At 40.7% G+C, this 22,410-nt stretch overlaps 1 protein-coding gene and 1 long non-coding RNA gene across 2 annotated transcripts in view; one reads left to right on the top strand and one right to left on the bottom strand.

Annotated features, from left to right (window-relative positions):
• Positions 1 to 3,145, bottom strand: part of LOC115649065 — a 21,284-nt gene extending 18,139 nt beyond the window's left edge. The window contains exon 1 of the long non-coding RNA XR_003999746.1: positions 1,737 to 3,145. This is a non-coding gene — a long non-coding RNA (uncharacterized LOC115649065). The remainder of the gene's footprint in view (positions 1 to 1,736) is intronic.
• Positions 1 to 22,410, top strand: part of UTP25 (UTP25 small subunit processor component) — a 25,962-nt gene extending 3,552 nt beyond the window's left edge. Inside the window, exons 2-12 of the mRNA XM_030557608.1 lie at positions 1,211 to 1,250; positions 3,162 to 3,417; positions 4,171 to 4,377; positions 6,483 to 6,571; positions 9,532 to 9,942; positions 11,633 to 11,852; positions 13,567 to 13,769; positions 15,067 to 15,249; positions 17,154 to 17,266; positions 17,801 to 18,046; positions 20,753 to 22,410. Coding sequence (XP_030413468.1) covers positions 1,211 to 1,250; positions 3,162 to 3,417; positions 4,171 to 4,377; positions 6,483 to 6,571; positions 9,532 to 9,942; positions 11,633 to 11,852; positions 13,567 to 13,769; positions 15,067 to 15,249; positions 17,154 to 17,266; positions 17,801 to 18,046; positions 20,753 to 20,999 — 2,215 coding nt within the window. The 3' untranslated portion in view covers positions 21,000 to 22,410. The remainder of the gene's footprint in view (positions 1 to 1,210; positions 1,251 to 3,161; positions 3,418 to 4,170; positions 4,378 to 6,482; positions 6,572 to 9,531; positions 9,943 to 11,632; positions 11,853 to 13,566; positions 13,770 to 15,066; positions 15,250 to 17,153; positions 17,267 to 17,800; positions 18,047 to 20,752) is intronic.

The raw sequence follows: 22,410 nt of genomic DNA, 5'->3' as shown, positions 1-22,410 counted from the left end.
TTGGTTATTACGGCTTTTATGAGAGACTTAATATAACAGGATCTTACCTCATTCACTGTCAGACTCTGCAATTGCCTCTGTTCCTCTCTTTCCCCAGTCAAACCACCACAACAGGTGCTTTGAATTACTTTCCCCTTCTGGGGTCTGGTTCATAAACATCAGATAGTTTAACTCAAAGCCAAAATCACCCACATGCGTTTTCAAGGCTCAGCAGTCCACTTCAACCCTCCTGGGCTCTTAACTCCCTCAAAGATTTTACTTCTTCCCCTTTTAGATAGATCTAGCCAAATCTTTCTGATTGGCTGGTAGGGAAAGCAGGGTACCCTGTAGATCAGGGGTCCCCAGCGTGGTGCCCGCAGGTGGCATGGCGCCCGCCGGGGCATCTAAGTGCGCCTGCGTACTAGCCAGCAGATGAGCATCCGCCGAAATGTCGCCAACAAGCTGCGTCATCCAGAGGTGTCGGCGCTGAAATGCTGCTGATTTTCGACGGGATTTTGGCAGTGACGCCTGTGGATGATGCTACTTGTCGGTGGCATTTCAGCGGCGACGCCCATTGACATTGCCGCTTGTTGGTGGAATTTCGGCTGATGCTCATCTGCTGCCACGGTCCTCCATGGCTCGTCGTCTGGCGCCCTCCAGACAAAAAAGGTTGGGGACCACTGCTGTAGATGCTTCTCTGCTCCCTTAAAGCATAAATGTGTGTCTTTCTCTCTTTTACCCTTGTATCAGGGCACCAGTCCTCAGCTCCGCAGAGCTCTGAGACACTCAGGACTACTCCTAGGTCTTCCATAGCTCCTGATTGCCCTCCTTCTGAGGGCGGCAGGCTCACTCTTATAGGAAGCCCTACCCCTGGGGTTACCATCAGGGCTTTGGAGTGGAGCGCAGAACAGTGGAGCTGCAGGTTTTTGCCTGGAGCTGGAGCACAGCACCAAAGCCCTGGTTACCATTATGTGATGTTTGGCACCTGACCCAAACTCATCACCTGGGAGATGGAGTACTAGGCACAGGGGAGGCTGAGCACAGCTCCCCTTAAAGGCCCAGCCCATGCTGTAACATTTAGCTTTTCCTTTAAGTTGGCTTTTAATTACATTAGGACTTATTTTTGGTTTATATTTATTGTTTTCTTTCCTCCACCCTACCATTTTGTTATGTTTATGTGGAGAAACTGTCAGATAATTAAGAAAAATAAATGTCAACAATGTCTTTTCAGGGTTTCTGGAAGAGAAGAAACAACTGAAATTTGTGAGCTGGTAATACATTATTACTATTTTTATAGCCCTCTTTGTATTGCTGCGGTTAGTCATGGAATTAATATGAATTATTAAATAGTATAGAGCTAATTTAGATGCTAAATCTACATTTTAATTTAAGTAAAAACCTGCTTACAGAATACTTTCAATGAAGTTAAAAAAAAATCCATTGAAAATAGTTTTGTTTGGTTTTAAACATTTCTCTGAAGGGAGAGCCAGGAAGTGAAATTGAATAGAAACTGATGAGTCTCTTTGTCACCCAAGCTAAGTGTAGAATTTTTGCATTTCTCCAAGCAATAATGGTGAAAAGTAAATTAAAATTTTAAAATGGAGTGTTAATAATAAGTATAATATTAAATCTGAGAGTGTCCTTTTTAACTCTTTATCTTATTAATGCCCATTATGGGGTAGGCAATTTGATTTTCATTCTCCAATTAAACGGTATCTTTTCACAGAGTGAAGGAATTTCATTAAAGCTTGTTCCACTGTCATGCTTTAATTTTGTTTTGGTCTGGAAAAGGGAATCCCCTCGATCATCCCCTTTCAGATGGATGAGGAGGCTTCAAAACTAGGGTGAAGATTGGGTTCTTTTGCTAGTTGTTTGTTTCTTCAGTGATGGTTCATGTTGTTTACAGTATCTCTGCTGCCCCTCACATAAAGGTGCCAGGAGCTGAAAAGGAAAATTTACTCTCAGCATGAAGCTTGCCAGTGTTCCCGCATAGTAATAACTGTGTTTGTGGCACTGGCTGCAGTGTGAAATTGACTTGCAGTCATAGCTAAATATTGTTGCGCAGGATCATGCTGGGCTGGTATAGCAGACAGCAGCTAGGATGCTGACTGTTGCTTAGAGATTCAGAGTTGGCCTGTCCACCAGATTCTGTACTCATAAGGGACTTTTTGCTGACTTAATCTTTTGGAGACCAAGTTTGCCTTGTTGAAAGACAGATGTTTCTTCAGTGGGAGAAGTATCTGAGCAGTGACTTTTTACTGATTACCAAGTGAGCTAAATTGATGCAGATCTCCACTAAGTATCTTCCTATACGGGTTACTCTCTTGAGTGTCCTGCACCAATTTAATGGCAGTCATTGCTTGTGGAGACTACAAACATTCTGACCTCCTCTAACCATGGTTTGACTGACAGGGTCAAAATCTGTGTTACTCTGTACTCTGAACAAGCCCATTGAGTTAAGTCAGTGCAGAATTAGATGAACTAGATTTCACAGTTAAAAGTCCAGAGGTCAAAGTTCTGTGTCCAAGTGGCCAGACTCATCTGTTCCCAAAGAAGCTTAGTGCTCTGACATGGTCAGAACTGTCGTCTTGTACTGTGTAAACAGACTTTCCTTATAGAGATGCTCAGTGCATTACTACTTATAAACATATTAATGAAACTTTGTTAGGAAATATGAAGCCAATCCCTATAAAGCTGAAAACAGTATTGCACTGATAAGCTATGTTGTAGATGTCTCTTACTCATAGCAATCTTTGTCTTGAAATTTCTGATGCCAAAACTTTTAACTTCACTTTGAAGTTCTTTCAACCCCAACTGATCACAAGAAGCTGTTCTTGGAGACGGAGATTTTCAAAACTATCCAGCAGATTTAGCTACACAACTTCTACTGAAATTAACGGGAGTTATGTGGCTAATGCCGCTTTCAGACTCTCAGCTGGGAGGCCTAATTTAATTGTGGGCCTTATGGAGATGCAATGAAACGATATAGGTCTGTTCAAGAGTAGAATCATGGAATGCAAAACTTAAAATTGTGAGACCTTGGGCTGGCCACATGCATTAAATAAAATACTGCTGCTTTGTGTATGTATACACACTAATAATTGCTATGCTGTTAGGATGAATGCTAATTAACATGCTGAAGGAATAATATGTATGTTCTGGAACGCTATTTTCACATTCAGTCTGAGAATTCCGATCACTCAAGTGCAGAAAGCGATGGAGAGAGTGAAGCAGAACAGGTCTCCGTGTATCACAAGCTACTGGCCACATTCAAGACTGTTCCAGATGCCGACAGTGAAGAAGATGACGAAAATGAATCTGAAGAAGGTGATGAAAGTGATGAGGAAGAAACAGGCAGTGAAGAGTCTCAGGAGGGTGGAGATGGAGATCATACAGTCGGTGAAGAAGATGAGAATGATGTGCAGGACCAGGAAGAAGGTAGTTTTTGTTTGTCAAATGTATGGTAAGAATGGCTGAATCGGCAGATATAAACAAACTATGACACTCATTAAAGCCTCTGTATCCAAGAGTGGCTGAACTGCGCGCTGGGTTTCTGTTGGTGGGGGGTGAGGGGTGGCTGCTTTTGTTTTTGCTGCTTTGGCCCTGAGGCAGTAGGAACTTCCATGGCTCCTGCAACTCTACGCTGAAGGGGTAATGGCTAATGGATCTATGTAGCAGTGGATACACCAGCAGGACTCTGCTAAGACAGACAGAGGATGCTCCCCTCCTACACAGCAGGCACAGCTCATTCCCCTCCTCAGCACCTAGTTCTGCTTCTGCCACAGAAGAGAGGGCAGGATTTGCCTCTAGAGGAGAAAATATTTGAAATGGAAGGAAACCTTCTTTACAAGGAGAGAGCCTCATTTGCAAGGTTGGTTAGTGAAGAATTCTAGTAAAGAGATGGCAGCTTTACAAAATTGTAGCTATTTATAATAGCGTTGTTTGGCGGCTAAAACACCCATCTGCAAAGATATGGTTTATCCCTTGGGCATCAGTGACCATTGTGCAGCAATTGGCATATGAGCCTTTGTTACTGTAAAACACAAATTGGTTCTGTTTTTGGATAGAATATTGGGAAAAATAACCAGTAGCTAAAATAATACCTGGAAGCTAACCAGCAAGAGTCAGGTGTCCGTGTAGAGTGATTCTTTTCGGAGAACATAATCCATTTCTCTCTCCAATACTTCACAGCTAAAGACACAGCAAAGCAGATGCTTGGCCAGGAGCAACCCGATGGAGCAGATACCTCTAGTGACCCAAAACATGGAGCAAGTGAAGAGTTCACCGATGTGAAACATGAATCTGAATTTAGCCTGGAAACCAATTTCGTGGACGAGGAGAATGGTGATTACAATGCAGATGAGAGGGAGAGTAGCTCTTCTGTCATGGTTTCAGAAGGTAAAATACACTGTTTGTGTAGTGACCTCTCTCTAGTTTGGCTTCTGTAGTTTGACAGTTTACACTTGTTTACAATAACCACATGCAGCAAGACTGCAAACTCCTAAAGGCATGCTGGCTAGCCTCTGAATTCTTATATTACGTTCCCGTTATGAGGACTTGTAAGCCAGTTGTGTCTAGGTAAGCTCACCTGGTAATATGGACAGACAAATTGTCTTCAGGTTCGGGAATCTATTCTCCCATTAACAATTATGTGATTGTGACTCCTGGCAGGAGAGAACAGAGTCTTGAATTTACCCACACACGTACTATGAATGAAAAGCCCATCTCCCAAGCTAACCAAAACAAAACTAGACTAAAGTTTAAGAACATAGACGCTGTCTGTACTCAACTTCTAAATTTCAAAAAATGGGCTGAGATTCTTACTCCCGCTGTGGCCCCTCTACACCAGAAAGAGGGCCAGAGTGGTGTAAAGTGCCCTGAAAGCCCTGTATCTAGCTGGAGGAGGACTCACTTGGCACTTGAACTGGCTAAGTTATGACAGGAGCTCTGCAGCCCAGGAATGGTAAGGCACAAAGGTGGCTTCACACCAAAGCCTTCACATCTGTGAGTTCTGTGCTGCGCTTGTTAGTGATACAGCTGAGAATCTCTCCCTGAACGTTAAATCAAACTGGGATGTGCCACCTAAACTCCAGTGTTTGACTCACACTGCCGTGCCAAATGCAAATAACGGTGTGCAGTGATGTGTATGGCCTTTCCGTGGTAAAGTAACATACTGCACATTGGCATTTGCAGAATTTCTGTTCATGTTTCATGCTGTGTGGTTTTGATATTAGATGGCATAATTTAAAAGAGAGAAATTGTATTTGCAGCATCCCTGGTGACACTGGCTTGTAGGCTTACAACAGCAGCTGGTATTAAATCTGGGATGCAATTTGGTTATTGTTACATTAGGGTCGATGCATCAAAGGGCTATGCAATGGGAAAAACTGTTCATTCTTGTTACCCTGGGGAATATTGCTTATGTTGTGGGCATTGCATTTTAATAGGAACTACCAGCGTTTCAAATTCATACTCGGCACGGTGGCATTGTTCAGCCTATAAACGATGTCTCTTTTCTTTGTGACATTGTGGACTGGAAGCTGCTTTTCAGCCTGTGATAAAAGAGGCGAACTGAGTCCTCTAGAACAACAGATATGGGTACATCAGTCAGGGAGCAACTTTCTGTCCTTATCCAGCAGTGACTTCCTGAAAATGGTGATAATCATTCACTTTCCCTGGGCCAACCAATGCTGGAACCAGTATAAACAGTAACAAATCAGGGAGGCTGTCTTACTTTAAAGTAATATTCTGTTCAGTTGCATCACTGGGAAGATATACACAGCACTGCCACAATTTAGAAAACCCCGTGAGTTTTGAGTGCTGGATAACCTTGAGACATTGGCACTAGGATTCTCTCTAGTACGCATTTTTTCCTTATGAAATGAGCAGTCCCATGTGATGCAATTATTATCAGGGCCTGATTTTCAAAAAGCTGTGCCTGTGATTGTACATGCTGTAGTGTATGGACAGCCACCTGATCTGTTTATGCAATTTCTTGCCTAAATTAATTGAATATCAGGCCTTTAAAGATCTCAGAAGCAGTTTGGGAGCGTGGGAGAGATTAGACTAATCAGGGGCTTCACCACCTTTTAGAGAAATAAATAAAAATATTCTATTTCAAAAAGGTTTTCTCCCATAACTAGAATGGTATTGACATAATTAATCAAAAGCACCCTATCCCAGGCAGAGCTTTCTATGAAAAAGAAAATGGGCTCATTAGTTTTTCTTGCAAGATGTGAGATACAAAGTGATGCCCCCTTCACACGTGTCTTGCAGTTGAAGCGTCACGGTTTCCAGCGTGGTGCTATTTTTTTATGTTTTGTTCATATACAGAGTATTTGACATTCTATAGAAGTGAAATGTCTCTTCCCTCCAAGTGCTATAATATCATTTGCTTTAGCAACTGAGTTACCTCGTTCAAAAATCATGTATGACTCAACTTGCAAATCAGTTCAGAAATTTAATTCCAATTTTAATAAGAATAGCTTTTGTTTTTTAAATAGATCCATTTAAGCAACATATGAACAAAGAACTGGAAGAAAAAGAAATAGAAAACATTTCAGCACGTTCTAAAAGTACAATTCATATGAAGGTAATGATGTGTTTGTTTCCCTATTATGAGCTTATAAAAGTGCCTTCATTAAATGAAATTGGTGTTTATCTTACATTAATCCTTTTGTATACTTTACTATTCCAAAATTCCATTATCTGCACTGAAATATATTCTGAATACTTATTACTGTTGGAATTCTTGTCAACATTCAGTCAGACTGCATTGTTGTTTAGATTTTTCTTTTTGCGTAGTTCAAAGCTGGAGTCAAAATTTAAGCTCAGATCTTCAGCTGGAGTAATTGGGAGCCACTGAGCATCTGGCCTTTATGGTCTAATCTGCACTATTGAAATTAGTAAACATTTTGTTGTTGACCGTTGGTAAGATTAGTCCTGCAAGGCCTGATTCTGAGAGGAGGCAAGCACCTCCTGTGATAGGCTGGGCACCTGAACACTTGTTGTTACCACAGGGATCATTCATCCAGTCAGACACCTTGATGTTACTTCATAGATTTAAGACCAGAAGGGACCATCTAGTCTGATCTTCTGAAAACTTGGACTTGTTCAGGATTTGAATCTGGGATCTCTTGCATCTAAAGCAAGACTCATACCCTACACCAACAAGCCACACTTAATAGATCTGCTCTTCCATCTACTTGTTCAAATACAGTCATTTGTCACTGAAGGTTCTGTTCTGGGGCGTGGGGGGAACGGGGGTGAATTAAAGATGCCCAGCACAAGTAACATCTTGGATAAATTATCCAAGAGGTAACCTGCAGCTGTCAACTCCGTCCTCCCAGTAGTTTTAGAAAACCTGGTAATGAATGGGAATCAAAGTTGGATAGATGGAAAATACTTTTAGAAAATGAATGTCATTTTGTATTAGTTCGATTGCCATAGCGTTCAAAATGTGCTAGATACTTTCCAAACATAGATACAGTCCTTGCCTAGAAGGGTATGCAATCTATTTTAGATTCTAATTTGATGGTCCTTCTCATTTGTCATCTTGCTCAACAATTTACATTAGTTTTGTACTCCTAGTAGTAACTAACTATTAGTCCTAAAATGAACCACGAGTTACATCTTTTTATATTCATGTCATAGGACTACTGTATCCTATTACTCATTTCCATGACATGCTGCTTCTAGTGGCATGTAGATTACATCACCATGAAAACATATATACACAGAGAGAGAGAGAGAAAGCGAGCACACAGTTATTCAACACGAGGGTAGATTGATTTTTAAATCACTGATTTTAACCAACAAGCAAGAAATCTTGGTTTGAATAATCAATTTTAATCTTGGTTTGCATTGATTCTCATGTATTGGTATAATTTGATACCTTTTTTTGGTAGTAAAAGAATATACTTTATACACATTTATTTAAGCAATTAACATATTTGAATAGATTCTTAATTTTTACATTTTTATTATGTTAGAAAGTGGTGAATAATGAATTTCATATTCAGTAAATCAATTTTTTTTATTCATGATTTGTGTCAAGCTGCATTTGAATGGAAATTGAAATTTAGTTTAAAAATCTACAAAACAGTATTTTAAAATTGTTTTTTATTAATTTAGTAATTAAAACTACCTGAAAAGTTCGGGATGCATAAATAAAAAAAACTAAGTTTATCAAAATGTTTTGCATTTTAAAACTACCTGATTTAGTAAACAAAAGAAGTATATCTGTAGTTAATGAATTGCACTGACTATTTCTGGTCACCATATCCTTTACAACTTTTAGAATTAATAGATAGCCATTCACACCTCATTTTTTATTCATATTCTGCTTTTTCTGGTTTAATAAACTGAAATAAAGAAAATATTCTCTCTGCACTTGCAGAAGAGGCTTCTGCAGTCAAAAATTGGACTGAGCATTTTGTCAAACTGTCATTCACATGCTTAGACAGGATCACTTGATCAGTGTCTTTTAAACTTTGGCAACAAAAATGTACTGCTTGAATATTATTTTTTCTTTAAATTATTTTAATAGATTATAGTGAATTTAGGTTGTAACATAAATTGTCATAATTTCAAATGGGTTTCTTATACAGAAAAATTACTTATTTTGCATTAAAAATTCAATTTCCTTCTTTATTTCTTTAAATCATGTATTTTTATCCACCTGATACATTGGCTTACCCTCATTTAGGCTGGAGTCTGATGTTTAATTAGAATCTTACAGTAGGCCATGATTTTATTTGTTGAAGGGTGGCCATAGGTGAGGACATAAAACAAATATAGAGGTGAAATGTAAACTGATGCATGATGTGCATTGGTAAATTGGTTGCACATGAGAACAAAGAAGGGTGTAACTTACATGGTGAGAGGCTAGAAGAAGCTGGTTAACTTGCCCCTGCTAATTGCTTTCTTTATTGCACCCATCAGTTCTGGCCTTTCAGAATGTAAATCACACTAGCTTAATACTTCCTGGTTAAACTGTCTAAGACACAGCAATTAACATGTAATGTACAACACCTCTGAATTTGGTCCTTGATCTTAAAAAAGTGCTTACATGAATTATCTTATTTTTCATGGTAAAGAAAGTAAATGGTATGTTTACACTATTGAGACTATATCAGCATTGCTTTGTTGGCATAGCCCCATAGTACATGCAGACTACACTGACAGAAGGAGTTTTCTTGTAAATATAGGAACACCACCTCCCCAAGCAATGTTAGCTGTGTTGATGGAAATCCACTTCCATCAGCATAAGCTACATCTACACAGAGAGTTTTGTTGGCATAGCTACATTAGTCAGAGGTGTGGTTTTTTTCACCCCCAACCGTAGTAGCTTTGCTAATAAAACCTTTTAATGTAGACTAAGCCTGAGAGATTGTGCGTGTTGAAGGAAGAATGGTTTTTAATTTGTATCAAGTTTGAGAGGCTAGTGTTTCACATATGTTATTAAAATAACTGCTATAGCAATGTATATTTTTAGCTGTATGGTGCAAAGTAATATCACGTTTGATTTTCTTTTTCTTTCTTTTTTTCCAGTGGCCAACATTGGGCCAGTTAGTTTTTTCTTCTTCGTTACAGCAGCCGAGAACTTTTAAGCCAGATAAAGAAGCTGATTTGAAACAGCTTCATCTTCACAAGACTTTAGAATCCACCTGGCCAAAAGTGAACAGCCAGTTCTTATCCACACTGACTAAACAGAACAAAGACCCGTTTACCCTGTTACAAAAGGAACTCTTTTGTATTATGAATCGATACACGGACTTGTTCTACCCGGAAAGAACTGCTTTAGGGAATGGGGAAGAAGTTCGTCATGCTTACTGTCTGCATGCACTGAATCACGTCCTGAAGGCGAATGCCCAGGTTCTCAGCAATAATGCCAAACGAAGAGATCAGAAGGCAATAGTTGATAATGATGATTTCAGGGACCAAGGACTCACTAGACCTAAGGTAGGAGGACTCCATTAGCATAATCTTTTTTGGGGTAATTGACCCTGCCATGCAGTTGTCATAGTAGTTTATCCTGGCATCATCCACTAGCTCTTTATATCTTGTGACATGTTCCCAATTTTTGTCTTTTCGCGCTGGCTGATCGTGTTGGCTTGAAGCTGTCTGTAAGTAGCAAGGGCAAATAGGCTGGGAGAAGGGCTAACTTCAGTTTGCACATTTTGCAGGCAGACTAATTCCAGGAGACCTGCTCTGTTGGAAGAGCTTTTCTAGTACTGTAACAGATTGATGTGTCTCCTTCCTTGTTCTTACTCCATTCCTGCTACACTAGCAAATAAAGCGCCTCCATATCTCCCTTTAAAACTTAACACTGTTGCTGCAGTTGGAGGTCAGCATCTACATAGACTGCCCCAGAAAATCACTTGCTTCCTGTAGGACCAGTGGAGATGGTTTTGTGTAGTCACTACTCTTCAGCCAAAGCCTTATGAGTTCCCACTCCCGTCCCCCCATTTCTCAAGGGCTACTGTCATTGTGGGTCACACTTTGCTTCAGAATTCTTTGTATCTGGTGCAGCATAACTTGGGACCAAAACTCCTCTGTTGTTATTACATAACTCTGTTGCTATGTCAACTAAAAATCAGCTGGGATCTATCTGTATTGGCCCTGGAGTATCCAGTCCCATCAGATTCTAATAAGGCCACTTTTCCCCTTCATTAGTGATGAGGCCCAGATTAGAGCTGTCCTGCAATCAAATTATGTTCTTGATAGGGAACATGTCACTAAGCCACCATAAACTGATTGATGGACAGCTGGATTCAGTTTGCACTGATTTGTCACTAGAAGTGTAAGTGGCCCGGTTTAAAAGTTCCAGTGTTGGATGGTCACGGTACATTGTGGACTGATCACATTTAAAAACACCTGGTTTGGGTTTTTTTATTTTATCAGTTTATTTAGATATTAATATTTAGGTATTTTGAGGTTTTTTTTTTTACTAGAACCAAACTTAGATCCTAATACAGCACCAAGTCCAAGCAGCTGTGTAGAGGCTATTCCAGCCATTTGTGTGCGGGGCTTTGCTAGCTTGTGTGTGGAGAACAGAAGGATCTTCAGAGTGGCAAATCCTCTGGTGCCAGTGGCCCGTGTCTTGTCCATGCCCTGCATGCTAATGACCAGAGTGCCCTTTGCAGAGCTGAGCTCCAGGCCACGGTTGGGGGTAAGCACCCAGGCATCCAGCCTCATCCATTGTACAGCAGAACTTCACAGGTTCCACTTCCAGTGGTTCCTCTTTGTCCGCAAGAAAAGGGGTTACATTTACTCATTGTATTTCCAGTTCCAGCTGAGTCACTTATAGCTGACTCACAATAAGGTGTTTGGGAGCTGGCAGCTAAGGCCTGTTTTAGTGGAAGTGCATTTTGAAGTACTTCACTGAGCCAGCTTCAGGATCCAATCATATCTGTTCAGTCAGGCTTTCATCACTCAGGCACAACCCTCTAGCTTGGAATTTGTTTACAAGGGACCTATATTTCCTTTAATCCAGATGGCACAGTAATGGGTACTATGTGTAATAATAATTCAAATTCAGGCCTCTTTGTATTTTTTGTGTTTCGTGGGGTGATGTGCATCCCCCTCTTCTCTGGAGAAGACCTCGTTACTGAGGGACGTTATCCTTTTTTAATTGTGTTGGTTCATACAGGTGCTGATAGTAGTGCCCTTCCGTGAATCTGCCTTACGGGTGGTGCAGATTTTCATCAGCCTCCTTGAGTCAGGGAGGAAAAAACAAATAGATGTAAGTAACAAAAAGCGCTTCAAAGGGGAGTATGGTTTTGATCCAGATGAGAGACCTCCCAACCTGAAAAGACCTGAAGATTATGAAGCTGTGTTTGCAGGCAACATCGATGACCATTTCAGGATAGGTAATAAAATCAATATTTTAGTTCTAAAAATTAAAGAGCAGGGATGCAGTTTTCCTAAATGACTTAGGAACCTAATTTCTGTTGACTTCCAATGAAACTTAGGCTTCTAAGTGCCTAAATCACTTTGAAAATGCAGTTTAGGTACTCTTAAAAATTTCATCCCAGGTCAAGAGTCTTTTTTGGTAAAGTAACATTATGAAATCTTTTTCTGCTTCTTGGTTAAGATCAAGTTTAATATAATTTAAAAACCCAATTTATCTTTTATTGGAGCTGGGAGGAATCCACATTGCAATTGAGAAAGGATGGACTTGGTATAATGGCTTCCACCTCTAATGACTATAGTTTTTCCTGATTATGTTTTTAAAGCAGTTTGTTTGCACTGAAGTTATTAATCAGTAATGGTCTGAGGAAAATTAGAAATTCTGTAATGAGCAAAGCAATTTTTCGACTATATTGCATATGTTTTCCAGCAGAGTTTTCATGCATGCAAAAGATGGGCAGTGAGTATGAATACTAGTTGAGCAGAAAATGTCAAGACTGTTTAATAAATTGAAATTTCATACTGGCTTGGTATGCAGAGAATTAGCTTGTGGCTTGATGCCATGAGGAAGAGGTGGTTGTTCAAACTTATCTAGACAGAGAAGAAGAGGCTCTTAAAATTATTATCCCTTGAAAGATAAATTGGCCTTCAAAGATATTTGATAATGTTGTGGGAAATGTAAGCATTGGCCCCCCTTCACCAGTGAATAGCTGTGATTTACTGAGTTACACTGCTTTCTGCAGCAAAATCACTCTTCAACATCCCATCCAATGCAAAAATCTGTCTGATTGACCTACTACTGTGAAGAAATGCACATCTGAATAGAGAAGAAATCGTCATCTGTCATCTTGCAGCAGCATTATGATGGCATCCATCACCATGTTTTCCAGGCACTAAAATCCTTTTTTGTATGGATTAGGGAATGCATTTTAAACTCTACTAGTTCTTTTTTTTTTTTTTTTTTTTTTTTTTTTTAAATTAAGAAAAATTGTCAACGTTTTTGTTACATTGAAGTGTAACTCTGTCTTGTGTGTTTATGCCCTCTGGTAGTTTATTTCATTGGCTTGATTTCCAGTGAGGAGTTTTTAAAATTATTTTTATTTAACCAAAACATACAAAAGATGAAACCCTGGCCCTGTTGAAGTCAATGGGAGATTTGCCGTTAAGTCAGGAATTCTACCCAAAGTGTCTAACTTGGGCACAGAAAGCTGTGGGCCAAAATGTCGTCAATTATGTAGGCATGACGTGGATAACTAACTCATTTTGTACACAAGAAACATTACCTAGGTCAGCCCATCATGCCTGATATATCATGCTAGTGTAGAACCAGCGTCCATAAAGTTACTCCAAACTGGCACTGATGGAACTAAGAACAGAATGGTCATCCTGCCTTTATGAAGGAGGGGAGTGTTGCGTTTTAGTAACCTATGGATCTGTGAATGGTATTGATATATTTTTAAAGGTGCTCTATGCAGTCCTCCTTGGACAGAGTAAGATAATGTTTACAACAAGATTTAAAGCAGAAGGATATAAACTGTGGGGGTGGGGGAGAAGGAGAGGGAATTGTTTGGTTTTTTTCATTGCATGTCCCTTTAGGGTGGAGGGAAAGGAAGTACCGTGATCAAAAAGTCAAACATACCAAGAAAATACTGCTATTTGTTTTTTATTGAACAGGGGTTGCTATTCTTCAAAGGAGTATGCGATTATATGCACCATTTTACTCTTCTGATATCATCATTGCCTCTCCCCTTGGTTTGAGGACCATTATTGGGGCACAGGGGGAGAAGAAGAGAGATTTTGATTTCCTCTCATCGATAGAAATTCTTATAATTGACGAAGCAGATGTTTACCTGATGCAGAATTGGGAGCATACTCTGGTAGGTTTTTTTCACTCCTTATTACTTTATTTGTTTGACATGCTATATTATGTCTAACTAGTGGTATAATTCATCCCTAGCGATAAATTCTGTCAAATTTTCATTCTTTCTTACTGTGCCCTCCACTTAATAATGTTTCATCTCACAAATATTTTCCCATTATGAAAGTAATCCTTGTCCTGGAATGACAGATGCATGCTGAAGTGTGCTAGGCCTATGACACTCCTTGGATTTCAGTAATACTCAGCACTTTTACTCTGTAGGTCTCAGTATTTGGTATTTCTGTAGCACATTTTGTCTAAAGTTCTGAGAAGACTTTCACAACTGTTGATTAAATCTTGGAACAATCCTATGAGGAGGATAACAGGGATTGCTTCACTCACTTTTGGGAGGGAACATAGCAGCTGTATGACAGCTTACAATAATATTATACAACATTTCAGGTCAGAAAATGAAGTAGAATACTGTATCTGATTGTAACTATGTGTAGAACTTGGGAAGGAAGTTGCTTTCAGCCTGCCTTGGAGTTTGGCTTAAGTGGGTTAGCAACCTGACAGTTGCCGAATTTAGGTAATTTATAAACACTCCTTGAATTACTACTTAAAATCTAAGTTCTGTATCTTTCAGGAAAAAAAAATACATTGTTCAGTGTATTAAAACAAAGCAGATTTCCATGAGACTGCTGCATTGAAACATCCTACTAAGGTGCCCAGGTATAAATTCCTGTTAACGGTGCTTTCAGAAGTGAGCTTGGAGAGTGTCTTTTTTTATGTAACGTGTCCCATGGGGGGGAAAAGCATAAAACTGAATATTAACAAAAACGCATTCATTGATACCAATCCAGAAGTTTCTCTGAGTGAAATTCACTGATGTGGCACAGAAGCCTGGTGCTGTCTCCTCTCCAGAGGGATGAATTCACCATCTGTGTTCATAACTCTCACTGAGTGCTATGCGGGTTTCACTTTGGCTTTATTGATTAGGTCTAGAGTTTCTGGAAGTGGCCCCACATGGGGAAGAAATCAGAAGCTGGGGCCATACCAAGATTGAAATCTACCTCACTTGTAAAGTCTGAGGAGCTAATGAATTTTAATTAGGTCCTGTAGAAAGAAAACTAGTAAATTACTGTTCATCTGATGAGTGAGCAGGATCCAGAAAGCTGTGTTTTGGGAGCCTGCTAGTCTGTTATGCTGTCGGCTGACTTGTTCATTTCCACTCACTTTCACAGTGCAGTTAACTTACTTGTCAAGTGTGCATTCGTGGTCTAAGGTTACATACATCTGTTTCTCTCTGTTTAAAGCACCTGATGAACCATCTCAACCTCCTTCCTTCGGAGTCCCATGGTGTAGATTTTTCACGAGTGCGCATGCAGAATTTGAATAACTTGTCAAAGTATTATCGTCAAACACTACTGTTTAGTGCTCTTCAAGATCCCCAGATTAACTCTATCTTCAATAAGAACTGCTTCAATTACAGAGGGCAGGTGAGTTCACGGACAGGTCGATAACTATCTTAGATTTTGGCGGTAACGAGGTAACAGGATCGGTTGCTTCCTACGTGTCCTCTTGTAGCAGGAGTGGCTTTGCTGCACCCTACCTCAGTTTCCCCTCTTGATTTCTCAATAACTCTGATTCCCCTCCCCCCCCCCCACAGTCTCCTCCCTCCCGAAGCACCTTTAATGAGTCTGGTGGCAGCCCTTCTTTGGGTTTGGTTTTATTAACATAAAGTTCAAAATAAACACAAGTTCTTCTACCTCATCTTAAGCTGGACCCAACCCCTCATCCCTGAGATGTTGCCTCTGATGGTTCTCTGTGCCTCTGGAGAAGACACAAGGTTGATCCTGCCTTCTTTGTCTTCTCTCCAAAAGGAAAACTAAACCTACAGCTGGGAGTTTCTGCTCAACCACAACTCCCTTCCTTATGGACCACTGCAGGAGACTCTCTCATCCTGCAGCTTCACTCTGCAGACCATCCCCCGAGCCCCTTCGGCTATCCATGGGCCTCTGTTTTTCTGGCCTTCTTAGAGGCCAGGCCCTGGAGGCCTGGTTTAGTCACATGGCTGTCAATCAGGTGACAGTTCAGTTTCTTGGTTGTGGAGGCCAATAATCTGTCATCACAGTGGACTGTGACCTATCTCGTTTTAGAAGGGCCAGCCATCCTCTGACAAGATGCCATGTTAATCTTCAACATGAAGAAACTGCAATAGAAATTCTTATTGTTTGTGCATGTGCCAGTAATTCATATAACGCACATCAGTTTTTAATCTACATGACAGTGCAGCCTGCGCTAAGAACTATCTCTAATGGCAAACTGTTACCTTAAGCAACCATTCTTATCCCCAGAGATTCCATTGCAATTTTATTTGATCTATTAGATTTTTTTTATTTAGTGTGTTTATTATGGCAGTGCCTAAGAGCCAGCCAAGAAAGTGTGTGTGTGTGTGTAGGTCAGACTAGAAGATCATAATGGTCCCTTCTGACCTTAAAGTCTATGAGTGCTAGGCACTGTGCAAACAGAGTCATTACAGAGATTCCTGATGTGACAGAGTCTCAGGTCAAATTTTAGGGATTGGTTTTGTACTGAATCTTATAAACCTTGCTATTAATAGTGGTTTTTTGGTGTTTTTTTTTTGGGGGGGGGTTTTGGGGGGGGAGGATTCCAATTGAATTTTTGTTTACAAGTTACATTCCCTCTAACTTGCTTGCAAGCCAAACACTGCAGCATTGTACTAATCCACGAGAACCAGAAAGTGAAAATGACCAGACAGGTTTCATTGTCCAAGATGAGCAAAAGGCATACAGAAAGCACTGAGTTAGTTCCCACTCCCGTATCCTCCTAGGACAGTGGTTCCCAAACTTGCTCCGCCCCTTGTGCAGGGAAAGCCCCTGGTGGTCCGGGCCAGTTTGTTTATCTGCCGTGTCTGCAGGTTCGGCCAATCGTGGCTCCCAGTGGCCGTGGTTTGCTGCTCCAGGCCAATGGGAGCTTCCGGAAGTGGCAGCCAGTACGTCCCTCGGCCCGTGCCAAGTTTGGGAACCACTGTCCTAGAAGCATGGCATGTATAGTTACTCAGATACTGTGTGGAAGTAGTGCTGGCAGTAGTGGCGGGCAGGTGGCTCGCTGCCGCGGGGCAGTGAGTGTTACAGCCCCCAGGCCGCACCTGTCGCCGCCTCACGGGGCCGAGGGAGATGACCGCCGCTGGGCATGTATAGTTACTCAGATACTGTGTGGAAGTAGTGCTGGCAGTAGTTCTCTATTGACTTGTTCAGAACAGCCTCGTTTGTTGCCTGAAGGAGTATGTAATTAACTGAAAACTGATTAGAATGTGAAGGCTTTTTAAATGCCATTTATGTTTCACTGCTTCTCTGACTGTTTGACTTACCTCCTGCAGGTAGCCGTAAGGAACGTACCCTTGATTGGCTCCATTAGCCGTGTTGTGGTACAACTTCCTCACGTCTTTCGAAGGCTGGAAGCTGAAAGTTCTATTTCTGTAATAGATGCAAGGTAATCTGTCACCCAAACCATTCTGCTATGCCCCAGTAACTGCAGCTTCAAATGTTGTGCTTAGTCCAGTATAGTGCACTCTGTGCCCCACAGAGCTGATGTGCCTAAAAATAATGAGATAGTGAATAGTAATATGTGCTCTTATTGCTCATCAGATGTGGGTTAGACACTGCACAGTCAAATAAATGAACTTGTACTTTCCTCTCCCCTAGTCCTCTCTCCCCCTATTTTTCTTTTAAAAGATTACAATCAACATCGTAGAACCCTTGCACTGATGTACCTTTGTGTTTAGCCCTTCTCAAGTCTGGAAACCTTGGTCAGTTTAAAGATTTTCTTGACTGTGACACAGAATAATAATGTTTGGAGGTTATGTGGGGTTTATTGGGGGGAGGGGGTTGGTGTGGCTCTTTTTTGTTTGTTTTGTAAGGGTTCCTCCCCTCTCCCCCCCGCAACCATTCTTAAGAAAGCTCATTTACATGTTGGACAGAAGCATATTGACTCAGGATAATATTCGTGTGCATTTTCTTAACCCAGGTTTCAGTTCTTCATTGACAAAGTTTTGCCTGAGTATCGTGATGCAATCATGTCACATACACTCATTTACATTCCATCGTATTTCGACTATGTGCGTCTTCGAAATTACTTCAAGAAGGAAGAGCTGAATTTTACACACATCTGTGAATACACCAAAATACCTGATATCGTTAGAGCAAGACATTTCTTCCTCAAAGGAGAGAAGCAGTTCTTAGTTTTCACTGAACGCTTCCACTTTTACAAAAGGTAAGGCCTGGGCCAGATTCTGCTAGGGAAGGGATAGCTCACTTGTTTGAGCATTGGCCTTCTAAACCCAGGGTTGTGAGCTCAGTCCTAGAGGGGGCCACTTAGGGATCTGGGGCAAAATCAGTACTTGGTCCTGCTAGTGAAGGCAGGGGGCTGGGGTTGATGACCTTTCAAGGTCCATTCCAGTTCTATGAGATAGATAGATAGATAGATATGGAAATCTGAAGGCTGGTTCATGTAACCCGTTGGGGGAATCCTTCTTAGATTGACGTAGGAGCCTCATGAAATATTAACGCAAACAAAAATTGCAAGTATCCCCCTAGATTTTTAATAATACATTAAATACCATATAGGGCTCAATGCTGGGAGTTGGTAAATGCACCCAGCTCCCACTGACATCTGCAGGAACACAACACCATCCAGAATTGGCCTAATAGTACCTTTCATCACAGTCTGCATCTGGGTTGGGATAATTCCTTTCACCTCTGGAAAGGAACTTGGAATTTGTTCCGTGACAGCAGCACCACTAGGGGGCCATAATAAGTTTTCTACTTGAAACCGTTTGTGGAATTTAATTAGGTAACCTGAAATTACAAAAGTGTTATTCTGCTAGAAGCCCAGAGGCTGATGAAACTGACCTTGTGTAAAAGTTATAGGATCCTTATTAAGCACATGTCAGGGTCTCTGCTAAGTTACATTCAGAAGAGCACCTACAGCTGCTCAGTGCTCCCCAGCACTGCCTCAGGAAGAATGTTGCCACGTGAATCTCCAGTCTCTGTACCGAAGGATGTAGACTAGCTTGAAAATATCATCTAAAAAAAAAAAAGTGAAAACATAAGGTTTATGCCCATAAATTGACCTGAAACACTCACATCCTGTGTCCTTTGAATTTTACAGTATTGCAGAGCCATCTCTTCAGCATCCATCAGCTGAGTATAAGGGTCTTGCTATTTTGAGTAATACAGATCATCCAGCAGACTGTGTTGGTTTTTTTGTTGTTGGTTTGAGCGTTCTCTCTCTCTCTCCTCCCACCAACTCTAGCCTTCTTGCCCCTTTAGAATATAGCATTTCTGGTTAAACCCATATTCTAAGTAACTCTTGAAGTGGTGATACTTGGCATTTTAGAGGCCAGAGTGAACAGAGATAGAGTTGACTTACATCAAGGTCAGAATTTGGCCCTGCATCTTTAAAGTGCTTTACAACTATTCACTCATTCTCCATAAGTTCCCTGTGTGGCAGAGAGAGAACGATTATTTACATTTTGCACATTTGGGAAACCGAAGCAGGAAGGTTAAAGGACTTGCCCAAGGCCCTCTGAAGGAAATTGTAGCAGAGGTTTAGAACTCTGGAGTTTCCAGTTCTCAAGTTGTCTGTTGGGTGCAATAAACCATATCGTGACTCTTACAGCATGTGGATTGCTTAGGCTGGCAGTGTGACAGCTTCCCAGAGTGACTCTTTCTGGGTTTTAATATATACACTTGGGTATTTCGGTTGGTTTCTTCTCTCTTCCTCTCCACTGTAGTCTAGGAAAAAGCATTAAAACTAAGTTAATGCTGTATTTTAAAGAAGGGGGAAAAAAAACTCCAGATGTGTAAGTGACAAATCAAGACCATTCAGAAAATGTGCTCTGTCCTGACTACAGCTGATCAGTTTTTTTTGATGGAATAGTTTTCTGTTGACAAATGCTATTTAGTCTAAACCTTCCTGTGCAACATTTAATATCAATTTTGATGAAATTTTCAATGGAAAAAAGTAAAAATGTTTTCCATTAATTTCATTTAACTTTCATTGTATTGAAATATGTAATACATTTATTATTACATACATAACTGCATAATTTTGATCAAAATAAAACATTTTGATGATTCTGAATCAGTTTTAATTTTCTTTTTGCAAGACATTTCGGTTATTCTTTCTGATTCAGAAAAAATCTTTTTTTGAAATGTTGGAATTTTCTGTGGAACAGAAATCCCAGTTCTTAACACGTTTTTGTTCTGACTAGCACATACATAAGGTTGTTCCAAGATTTCAACAGTCTTTTGGGTGTTGTTACATCCTTGGATGTAGTGAAAGCATTTTAAGCAATCAGACACTTAAACTAGTCTACATTATACTCCTCTGGTAATTCCTAATGTATTGCAAAGTGGGATTTGGATTTTCTTTCAGTGATGTATGTGAGGGGAGACAGAGCCAAAAAACCCTATTATCTAAATGTAGGCCTGTAGCCAGAAAAGGCATCTATATGAGTGGATTTGTATAACCCCATTGAATTCAATTGCACTGGTTTAATTTGGATACCACTGGTGCACACTGCCCACATGAATCCCATTGCAGTACCAGGGCCTTAGTTTGACCAAGTTTTACTATGTTAGGATTAAATCCAAAGAGTTCGAGTTCAGTGGGAGTTGATGGTGCTCAGCACTTTTCAGGAGGTGCCCAGTACCTAGCAGGATTAAGCTCTTCATTCTGCTTCTGTTTAAGTCAATGGCAAGACTCCCAGACATCAGTGGATGTAGCATTGGACTTGCAGAGCTCAATGATGGAAGAGGCTGAGTGCACTTAACTCCAATTGAAGTCAGGGAATTGGGAGAGCTCAGAGCCTCAAAGGATATGTAACTTTCATAAGTGGGCAGTGTAAATTGGAGAGTTTCTGAAGTCAGATTGCAGAATACAATATTGTGACCATAGTATTTTTCTCTAATGCAGATACCTAATAAAGGGCATCAGAAACCTCATTTTCTATGAGTTACCGACCTACCCCCATTTCTACAGCGAGGTTTGTAATATGCTGATGGCCAGAGCCAGTGGAGAGGAAGCTACTTGGACTTGTACCATTCTCTATTCAAAGTATGATGCTCAGAAGTTGGCTGCTGTGGTCGGTGTAGATCGTGCTGCTCAAATGCTGCAGTCTGAAAAAAACGTGCACCTTTTTGTTACTGGAGAAAATGAATGAACAAAGTCATGGACCGAGACTCTCCTGTTGTATGGACTTGGATCTTTTTGTCTAACATGCATGTTGATGCTGTTTTTTAAATAAGTGTTTGGGGGAGGAAAAGATGTATCAAAAATATTTTCTTGGAATTTGTTTTAAAGGGTTAATTTGTATATTTGAATACTTCCACTTAAGCCAATGAGGGAAGTAAAAGATGCCATTTAAGCAAAGCACATGTGCTGCTTCTTTTGTGTAAGTGAACAAGCTTAAAAAAAAATTAGACTTTCCTGGTTACCTTACACCCCCTCCCCCATGCACTATCTGCATCCTGGAAAATATTTAGTAAATAGTTGTGGGGTGAAAAATGCTTTGTCATTAGACAATGACACTCCCTCTCCCCCGTTCTCTGTCATCAGAAGTTCCCTATGTTTCTTCATCAAATGCAACTTTCTGCTGGCTCATTCGGGGGAGATTCTTCCAGATGTTGAGAGTGTGTTCATGCAAGACATTCTGCACTACTTATACCCATGTTGCCCTTCAGGTGAGGGGAGGACATAGGCAGAGCCATTAAACCGGGGGGCCTGTGTAACTCCAGCATGTCATTGAGCAAGTAGCTGAAAACACCGTGACTTGGCCTTTTGAGAACAATTTGGGGTAGGAGTTAATGGATCTGCACTCATACCAATTAAATGGCCCAAAGTTCAGCACATTCCATCCTTACAATGCTAATTTCAGCCTGTTTTAAGTTTTATTAAGCTATACTTTCAAAGTGAAATGCACACCGTTGTGCTTTTCTGCACACTTACCTTATGTGTGCAGCTCTCCAGTGTGCACGCCTAGTTACAGGATCAACAAAGCAGAGGCATAGACTGCTGAAAACAAATCCAAACTCTTCATAGACAGTTTGCAAAATTACTTTGGGTATGTCTACACTGCAAAGAAATACCTGCAGGGCTGTTTCATTGCTGGGTGGACTTTGGTCTTAGGCTGAAACTTGAGCTCTGTGACCCTTCCAGCCTGAGCCTGGAAGTCTACCCAGAAATGAAACGGCCCTGCAGCGTAAGCCCATGAAGCAGAGTCAGCTGACACGGGCCAGCTACTGGTTTTTCATTGCTCTGTAGACATGTCCTTTATGAGTTTCTGAATACCTTGAAGTCCATGCTCTTACTCCAAAGCCCTCTTTGTCCATGGAGAGCTAAGTAGTCATACAGTGCAGCCTCTCCTTGTTTACAGGAATTGTCATTAAAATAAGCCAAAAACATATCAAATACTTTCCTAATGTTACTTTTCCATATAAGCAATTGTAGTTGCCAGAGGGATATTATCTGATTGTGGATGGAAGGGCTGGTGGTCTGTGAGATCCAAAGTGGGAAGGGAAATGCCCTCAAGCCATCTGAGGTGTGGTACATGCTGTAATAAAGTTTAAGGAATT

Source organism: Gopherus evgoodei, chromosome 3, assembly GCF_007399415.2.
Source record: "Gopherus evgoodei ecotype Sinaloan lineage chromosome 3, rGopEvg1_v1.p, whole genome shotgun sequence".
In the NCBI taxonomy this organism is placed as follows: Eukaryota; Metazoa; Chordata; order Testudines; family Testudinidae; genus Gopherus; species Gopherus evgoodei.
Note: the sequence above shows the minus strand (reverse complement) of the source record. Positions and strands in the feature narration are given on the sequence as shown.